Raw genomic sequence first — 9879 nt, forward strand, 5'->3', positions numbered from 1 at the left:
CTTGGATTGATTGGTTTGTCTTCTAGCGTGTTGTGCCTTCTCTTATTTCCGTTTTTGGAATTTTCGAAGCATTATCCAAGGTCCGAAATCCAAGGAATTTTGATTAATAACAAAATTTTTGTCACTTAGCCGATCACCCGAGATCTCTTGTTGTCTTTCCTGGCCATCAGCAATTACGTCACCATCAAAAACCACCTGTTTCCCTTTCGCCACCTCCCCCCAGTGATCCTCCCTAATAATAGGTGCCTCTCCACATAACTCAGAGCGGTGGCCATAAACCCCACAAACAAATTAGGTGAAGGCCCTCATATTCAATGTTTAGAGTATTTCCCAAAACAGATATTATTGGGATCAATTTTTTCTACACATATCCTTGCGAAGCGTCCTCTTGAATAAATCGATATAGTTTTATCAACCTTCAACATAGTTCCGATGGCCAACCCTACCCTCAATAAGAAATGATGATTATTAGTTCAATAAGCAAATTAGAAATACAAATTTACGCTGCAACTTTTTTCACTTGCTGTTCTAATACCAAGAAAAAAGGTCTCCATCTCTGAACTATCAAATAGTGTCTTCGTCTTTTCTGTACTGTCAATCTGGATTAGGTTCATCTTCTGTGATGTTCTTATTCAAAATATTATTTTCATTATCTATCGACCAGATGTAATTAAGAGAGATTCTTTATATAATATTTTAAACTTTATCACCATTTCTCTGCACTGTCAGTACGAATTTTCATTACATTCTCTGGCTGGTTAAGATTGATTGCTCACACCTTAACTTTTTTAGTGTTTCGTTGGACAAAATCAATCACTTGGGTAAAAATCCTAAGAGAACTGTCGTGGTGCTCCATTGTACCACATCCCCAAACATTTTAGTTAAAGTGTTTCTTCCATATATATAAAAAAGGAAAAGAAATTGAGTTTGCGAAAAATAACTAAGACATTAATCAATAAATTGTTAAATAAACTTTCCTTACTCGTGAACATTCAGAAATCAGAATGCGATCACGTTGACGTCATACATAACGGAATAACCGCCGTCAGCTAAGACAGAGTCGGCCGTCAAGTAGCTCCGTTTTCTTTCTGCCAACTGCAGCATCTGACAACGCACACACACACACAAACGCAGTGCACAAATCACAGACTCTGTCACTTCTCTCTCTCTCTCTTACCCAAAAAGATGACTAAACCTTTTCATCCCCTTTGAGGGTTCACCCTTTCATTCCCCCAGTCTCCAAAAATATACTTTCCCTCACTTTCCTTCTCATTTTCCCGCACTTTCTCGCTATCTAAACATACTTTCCCTATGGCATCTGACTCTCCCGAGGACGACAAAACCTGGGAGGACGTCCTCCGCCGCATGCTTCCCGCCGGCGCACCCATGCCCGACGAGGAGCAGCTCGATTACTCTATCGCCGTTGAATACGTTGGTCCTCCGGTTCCATATGATGTTCCCAGAGTCGATCCAGTCGAAATCGCCGCCGCTACCGCCGCCACAGCTCCGATTCGCACTCCATCCGTTGCCTCCGCCGCCTCCGACTATTCCACCGCGTCTCCGATCCCAGTCGCCATGCCAGTTCACTCGCGCTTCTCACGGTTCTCCCGCGTCCGCAACGGTAACGGAAACGGAAACGGTAGTGGATTCGGTTGTGAACCGCGGAGTCCGGCGGCGGAGAGTCAGAGGTCGTTGTCGGTGTCGAGGACGCAGTTTGATTCGCGCAGCGGCGAGGTCGATCGGTCGGAGTTCTCAGGCGAGGATGCCGCCGACGATGCTGTCAGCTCCGCTTCGTCTCCACCGCAGACGGCGGCTCCAAGCTCGGCTCCCCGCGCCGTTGAAGGTAAGCGCCCTACAACGGTTACCTTCAATACTCCTAGGGATTCTGAATATGATGATGACGACGATGATGAAGACGATGACGGTTACACTTCCCCGAGATCGGCGGCGACAGAGCCGGTAGGATCTCCGGTAGCTGCAACGGCGGCACGCGCCGCCTCTGCCGCGCCGAAGAAGCGTTGGATTTGTAGCAGGTGTGGGAATGCGAATAGGTTGAAGGAGAAAGAAGCTTGTTTGGTGTGTGATGCTAGGTATTGTAGTAACTGTGTGTTGAAGGCTATGGGTTCTATGCCTGAGGGTAGAAAATGCGTAAGCTGCATTCGGAAGCCTATAGATGAGTCCAAGAGGTCAAGCTTAGGAAAGAGTTCTAGGCTTCTTTCTAAGGTTTGTAGCCCCTTGGAGATTAGGCAGATAATGAAGGCAGAGAAGGAGTGTGCCGCAAACCAGCTCCGGCCGGAGCAGCTTATCGTCAATGGCAGGCAGTTGAGGCAAGAGGAATTGGCTGAGATTCTTGGCTGTCCTATCCCGCCGCAGAAGTTGAAGCCTGGGAGGTATTGGTATGACAAGGATTCAGGACTTTGGGGCAAGGTGAAATTTGAACCTATTATTTTTGTTGTTTGCTTTGTGTGTGTTCGGAAGATGCAATGTTTCTTCTTAGCTGCCTTCTTTAGATTATTGGTTCTCTTTTTTGTTTTCCTTAATTTGGGAGTGATCCATTTTAGGAGGGAGAGAAGCCTGACAAGATAATAAGTTCGAAGCTGAATATCGGAGGTAAACTTCAATCTGAAGCAAGCAATGGAAATACAAGGGTTTACATGAATGGTCGCGAAATAACGAAGATTGAACTCAGAATGTTAAAGGTAATAATCATGTTTCTCCTTTCTTGTTTTTTAAGCCTGTGATTTGTTTATGAAGAAAGCTGTAGAACATTGTGAGTGAAGAGCATCATGTTCTCCTGTAGTCCTTCTACCAAGTTATTGTTTCTTGTTACAAGAACAAAGCTTTAATCACACTGGGTAGAGTTGACTATATAAATTAGACAACTCTACACAGTCTACAGTGTTCTGTGATAAATCATTTTTGTATTTACAGTTTAAACTGTTGAACATGTAATAAATCATAAGTGCAAGAAAGGTGCGAAGAAGGTTTCCATGGATAATTCTGTTCCCCCCTTTTAAATTCATTGCGACAATCTTTAGTGAAAGAAACCTTGAATCTTGTCTTTCTTGTTCTGCTAGTTGTGATATTGATTCAATTGTGTAAATGTGAGTTCTAAGGCTCCTCATTTGATCTTACAAATCTAACATCATTGGAAGTTTTCAGTGTTAGTTTTTCAATCAGAAATTTGCCGGATTTAATCATTGTCAGTTGAATTAAGACATGATTCATGATGGGACGCAATAGCATTGTTTAATCATTATGGATTGACTTTGTAACTTTTGTTGCTATCATTGCAGCTGGCAAATGTACAATGCCCACGTGATACCCATTTCTGGGTTTATGATGATGGATCTTATGAGGAAGAAGGCCAAAACAATATCAAGGGAAACATATGGGGAAAGGTTCTCTCTTATCCGATAACAATGAATATCTATTGCTTGATTTGGGCCTGGAAAAATATGTCTTGATTTGGTTTTTATACAATACTGGTTTGGTTTATGGTAGGCAGGCGTCCACTCGTTTCATTTGTTCATTATTCTCATTGCCTGTACCACCCACTAATCCTCCTGGGGTCAAAGATAATGCTACTAATTATTCAACAAGGTCTGTCCCTGAGTATCTGGACCATGGTAGAGTTCAGAAACTTTTGTTGTTTGGTATGGAAGGATCTGGAACGGCCACTCTCTTTAAACAGGCATGTGTCTGTTACTTTCTCATTCACTTCCTCTATCTCCCACTTATCTGTCATACTTCCACTATTTCATGTCTCTGGCTGTATTTAATTTAAGTTGACATAGCTAATTTGGGGTCACTATTGTCTGCTTTTTTATTGTGCTTGTCTAAGGGCTTTAGTGAAGAGTCTATCAGTTCATGTGCTCAGTTGTTAGAGCAAGGAATAGTCATGGACAGCTAGTTTATAATACTTTATAGTAATCGAAAGTAGGTTAATACACTGTTTTCAGGCTTTCATCATGTATATTTTATCAAGATTTTAATTTTATGTGTGTAGTATGTACACATGCATACACTGGGACATGTATGTTGTATAATACTTTAATCATTATGTCGGGCATTTGGTCATGTACGGATGATAGATATGCATGAATCTACCAATAATTCTGTGGACAAGTTATGTGTCCCTACCATGGTACCACATTCATAAAGTGTGCAGATGTATATTTATATAGGTATTTTTAGATGTAATGTTATTGTCTATTTACCTTCCTTTTATCGTTTTGTTTCTAGCATAATTTGTTAGCAGTTATTAGTTTGCCTGTTATTGATTAAGTGTAGACACGGCAGGAACATGCTTTTGAATCTGTGTGATTATGTTCTGCATGGTTAAACTTATTTTCTTCCTTTTTTCACATTTTGCATTTGTTTTTCAAAAAATTATATAGTTAGTTTTTATGCTAAGTTACTAGTTGTTTTCATGTTCGTTTTACCTTTCTACACCTTCATTAAAGAATAGTCTTTTCCCCTATCTGTAACAGGCCAAGTTTTTATATGGAAGCAAGTTTACTGAAGATGAGTTGCAGAACATCAAGCTCATGATCCAAAGCAATATGTACAAGTATCTCAGTATTTTGCTGGAAGGACGAGAGCAGTTTGAAGAGGAAGCTCTGGCTGAGAAAGAATCTACTTCGTTAAATGGTGAAGGATCTGGGCCAGGTAGGATTATGCTTTTCTTTCCCTCCTTCCTCTCAGCTGGAATGATTTTCAGGATATGCATTAAGTTGAAGTCTCACATGGCCTGCCATTTTATGGCATTGTTATTATTTACTAAATTTTGGTTGTTGAAGTTATACAAAATACCAGAGTGTGATTAAGAAAAAAGTTACTAAAATGTTCACATTCGGTCCATGTATTTCTTGAAGTTATACATTATGGTAGACTATGGTAGACTTATAAATTAATCGTTGGATAGAATAGTCACAACACAAAATAGAAGGAAGAATATTGTAAACAGAGTAGAGGAGAGGACAAGAGATCATCATTAATATCAAGGGATGAAGATATCAAAAACAAGGCCTTCCTATCTTTCAGTATACCTGCTAGTAAAGAGTGACAGTTACACTCTAGCCAGACCATACAGTAGTATCATAGACTGTACACTACCACAAAGATTTGCCAAACTAGACATTTTTAGAAGTGAGGCTTAATGCTTTGTGTTTCCATAGAACTTGCAGGTTATGGTTTAGCTCTGTATATTTCTTACTGTAATTGTCACAATTTGCTTATCAATATCTATTTGGTATAATCTCAGATTGTTGTAAAATTGGTACATTTAATTAAAACTCACTTAGATTATGCTTGGATGGGTTAGTATGAAATAGATAGGTCCAATTTTCCTTCCTAAAATACCCTTTCGTATATATAATTCTTGGAAAATTATTTTTTTTGTTTCTTCCAATACATGAACCCAAGACCTCTTAATTAAGTTATAGGTCACTTGCCATCTCAACTAACTTTACTCTTATTAATTTTATACACAACAAATAAAAAGGTGAATTAATAGGCACATTAGTGCCTATTAATACACTAGTATATATAAAATGTGGTGCTTACATGGCTAATAGAAAGGCACTTTTTGATACTAGCTGGTGATCTCTTCTGATTGTGTAATGATAGATGTCCACAATTTTGGCCTTTTGGCCCCAATATTCAGTAGATTCACTCCAATTATACAGATGTTAAACTTGATCAAAATTTACTTCGGTTGACTCATTTATATTTTGTAGACAATATTGAACACGAGAATAAAGATAATCTGAACTGATAAGAGCAACCCTTATCTCACTAGGTGGGTCGTTAACATGGACCAATTGATGCCATTGGGCTCTATCAAAACCAAATTTTCAATAAAACCATTTTCAGTAAGGTCTTTTCTAATGGGTATTTGGTCTTGGTAAGAGTTCTTTCTACTTGTACTATTTGTTCCAAGGAAGTTTAACTGTGTTATACTGATAGACTGGGTTATTTTGCTCTCTAAGCATTTAATTTTTGCAGTAAGCAGTTCCCAATGTCTCTCCATTTTTTCTTCCCTTGTGAATTTTGCAGATGATGCAATTTGCATGATGATATTTTATCATTGTTTTTCTGCGCTTCAACTTATTGACATTCTTCTTTTCTCCAAATAATAGTAATGTCTTTGTAAATGTGGGAGCTACATGTGTGAATCCAAATATCTAATTGTGCAATAAATATTGCAGGAACAACAGCAGAAGAAAACAAGCCCACCATCTACTCAATCAATCAAAGATTCAAGCATTTTTCTGACTGGTTGCTGGATATTATGGCTACAGGAGATTTGGAGGCTTTCTTTCCTGCTGCTACCCGTGAGTATGCTCCTATGGTAGATGAGATCTGGAGAGATCCTGCTGTTCAGGAAACATACAAGAGAAGAGAGGAATTGCATAATCTTCCTGATGTTGCTAAATATTTTTTGGATCGGGTATGTTTCTTTCAATTGTCGTCTTGAGAAGTATTTGCATTTGATAATGCTAACCGTTAATCATCACTCTGTTATAACTATATATTTATCTTTAACACATCTTTCTCTCAGTTCTTTCCTGTACTTTGGATTCACCTTGTACTTTCTTGTTTTGTTAATTGGTGGCATGCAAGAAGCAACTAATATGATAATCTTACAGAAAGAAAGTGAAAACTTAGAATCAGGGAAAGGGTTGTCAATATTATTGTTTTAATATAGAAATCCAAATGTCATATATATATAGATAGACATCCACTGAGAGAGTGAGAGGTGCAATTCAACTTTTAATGTAACTAGCTAGGAACAATTTTTTGAAGACGTATGTCTATTTGTTTCTGGCTCATTTTTTTTGTTATTGGAGGCATGCATGTGATGCGCTGTGTTATGGGGGTATAGTGGTGCTAGACCAAGATGTGGGGGCAGCCTTTTTTGACTTGTGCTTTAACAAGTCGGACCATGTGAGTTGTTTTGGAAAGAAAATATCATGGTCAAATCGGATGGTCCGATTTGCAAGGAGAAAATTGAATTTTGGAAGAAGCAAATCGGACCATCCGTGTTGTACAAAAAGGTTTTTTTTTTTTTTTTTTAATAAAACGAAAATCGGACCGTCCGATTTCTCTGGGAGCACTCGTACCGTCCGATTTGTAGTTCCCTGACACCACACGCCTGTAAAACACGCTACTTCTCCATGTTGCTGTCCTACACCATTACCTTCTCCATAATAAAATTAAAAAGCGTTTGTTTCTCCTCCCTAACAAGGGTTCTGTAGTCTTTTTTTTAGTTTTATTTTTTAAACAGAAAGAACTTGAAAGAATTAGGGCGTTAAATAGGTTAGCTCATCTGAATGAATGAATGAACCTTTTATGGTATAAGTATAACTGATGATAGTGCAGTGTTTGATCCTCCCATTTGTTAGGATTAAATCAGAAAAATAAGGAAAAATTAAAAAAACTTCAAGTGCAATGTTTATTTACAAGGTGCAAAATTTTAGACACATTGTATACAGTCATAAATACTTATAGAACATTAAATAATGACAATGTTTGAGGAACTAATAAATTCTATATTAGTAATTAAAGAACATGTAAATATCCAGATTGATCTCCAAAGAATTCTAGGTCAGACACTTTGCTCTCCAACAAATTTTTATTATCTACAAGTCCTCAAGAATTACTCCTGTCAGACAAATTGTCCCTCCGGCGTTTTGAAGGGAACTAATCTATCTTATAATAATATTTTTTGGGACTTTATTGCCTTGTAATAAAAATTGTTAGGGAGTTATTTGTCGAACGCACATATTAAAAATTTGATTAAACGTGACGGAGGGATCAATTTGTCTAATGGGAGTAATTCTTGAGGACTTCTAGTGACAAAAATTTGTTGGGACCAAAGTGTCCGATTTAAAATTCGTTGAAGACCAATTTGAGTGTTTACTTTTAAAAAATAACAAAACATTGGAAAGTATATGTTATTAGTTGATTATCTCAAGTTATTTAATATTGGTTCCAAATGACATGTTGGGTGTGAGTAACTAATGCATGGCTCATATTGAATTCCCTAATAAATTACCATGCTGCAAAGGCCACAATTGGATATCCACTATCTGTCTATCTCTGATTACAGTTGTATTTGCTTGTTTTTATATGGATTGAAGAACCAAATATACTTGATCTTTAAAATGATATCTGAAACAGTCTTGTAATTTTTAAACTGACTGTCTTTAAGTTTTACAACTCCTACCTTGTGATCTGTCTGAATCTTATTATGTATTCATTTGTTCAAGATATATCTAGGTGGAACACGATTGGAGTTTACTAGTTCGGATTTGGTTTGGTTCTTTTGTTCCTTGTCATCTGTCTTGGTCTATTATTGTAAATGACAGGCTATAAATACATTGACTTCCATTATTTCTGTTGTCACGGTGTTTAATCCACAGGCGATAGAAATATCTAGCAATGAGTATGAACCTTCTGAGAAGGATGTATTGTATGCTGAAGGAGTCACTCAGAGCAATGGTCTTGCCTTCATGGAATTCTCATTCGATGATAGGAGTCCCATGTCTGAGATATACAGTGAAAATCTTAATGCACCACCTCCCTTAAGCAAGTAAATTCATTCTCTTTCGTCTTCCTTCCTCTTTAAGGGTGGAGGCTTCCTTGAAAATATTCATTAACACATTTCCATTGTCATTGGATCAGATATCAATTAATTCGGATAAATTCGAAGGGTCTTCGTGATGGTTGCAAATGGTTGGAAATGTTTGAAGATGTGAGGGTGGTTATATTCTGTGTTGCCCTAAGTGACTATGACCAACTGTGGCCTACAAGTACCGGTCAGTTTCGTAACAAGATGCTGGCAAGCAGGGATCTTTTTGAGAGCCTTGTGAGGCATCCTTGTTTCAAAGACACCCCTTTTGTGCTTCTGCTAAATAAGTACGATGCTTTTGAAGACAAGATAAATAAAGCTCCTCTTTCAACTTGCGAGTGGTTTTCAGACTTTTGTCCTGTGAGGCCCCATCACAATAATCACGCCCTAGCACACCAAGCATTTTACTACATAGCTGTGAGATTCAAGGAGCTTTATTATTCCATTACCGGCCAGAAGCTGTTTGTCGGGCAAACCCGAGGCCGGGATCGAGGGTCTGTTGACGAGGCCTTCAAATACATAAGGGAGATAATCAAATGGGATGATGAGAAGGATGATGAATATGAAATCAATGCAGAAGAGTCCTTTTACAGTACAGAAGTGAGCTCTTCTCCATACATTAGACAGGAATGAGTTGCGAAGCTTGTTTCCCCTTAACAATCAAAATTGACACGAGAGTTCGGATTACGGACGCGGGAGAGTGTCTCACTGCTCCAAAGAATTTGCAGATAGCAGGAGCATTGAATATATTAAGGACGGGTTTGTTTGGGGGTGGGGGAGTTAGTTGGGTGGGAAAAGTGTAGTATGCTATTTTTCTTTGTTTTTGTAGGGAATTGCTGATCAGGTTCAGAATGATTTTTTCCTCATCACGAATAAGCTAATTTGCTTAAGAGCTTGTAAATCTAGAGGTGATTTGTTGTATGTACAGCTTATATTGATAATATTGTTCAGCTTAAATTGAGAAGAAAAAAAATTGAAAAGCTGATTTTTTCTTTTACTTTCCTCTGTTGAGCCTTATATAAGGAAACCCTTCACCACATATGTGGGATATTTTAACTATTCTTTTGTTTATTTTGATATCTTAATTTTGTAACAAAGGTGTTGAGCTAAGGTGTGAGAGAACAAAACTGAGGGCGAAGAAAGTGAAAATCTGTTATTGAGGGATGAGAGTCGAACACTCAGGGTTAATGAAATAGGTAGGAGATTTAACCAGCAACTTATAGTTCCATTTTTGAATTTTT

General features: G+C 38.1%; 1 protein-coding gene across 1 annotated transcript; it reads left to right on the plus strand.

Annotated features, from left to right (window-relative positions):
• Window positions 1-984: 984 nt before the first annotated feature.
• On the plus strand, window positions 985-9635 carry LOC107644097 (extra-large guanine nucleotide-binding protein 3). Its single transcript, XM_016347898.3, has 8 exons — window positions 985-2427; window positions 2562-2699; window positions 3297-3401; window positions 3509-3694; window positions 4494-4671; window positions 6213-6454; window positions 8430-8599; window positions 8692-9635. Exons 1-8 carry the CDS (start codon window positions 1312-1314, stop codon window positions 9269-9271), a joined length of 2715 nt encoding a protein of 904 aa, XP_016203384.2. The 5' UTR covers window positions 985-1311; the 3' UTR covers window positions 9272-9635.
• The last annotated feature ends 244 nt before the right edge of the window (window positions 9636-9879 follow it).

This window comes from Arachis ipaensis, chromosome B5, assembly GCF_059453495.1.
Source record: "Arachis ipaensis isolate K30076 ecotype BB chromosome B5, ASM5945349v1, whole genome shotgun sequence".
NCBI lineage: Eukaryota > Viridiplantae > Streptophyta > Magnoliopsida > Fabales > Fabaceae > Arachis > Arachis ipaensis.

What these genes read in the sequence shown, in the direction of transcription:
- LOC107644097 (XM_016347898.3), top strand. Translation starts at nt 1,312, where the DNA reads ATGGCATCTGACTCTCCCGAGGACGACAAAACCTGGGAGGACGTCCTC. An exon ending in TTGAACTCAGAATGTTAAAG is followed by an intron (nt 2,700 to 3,296) that starts GTAATAATCATG and finishes CTATCATTGCAG; the next exon opens with CTGGCAAATGTACAATGCCC. An exon ending in AGGGAAACATATGGGGAAAG is followed by an intron (nt 3,402 to 3,508) that starts GTTCTCTCTTAT and finishes TATGGTAGGCAG; the next exon opens with GCGTCCACTCGTTTCATTTG.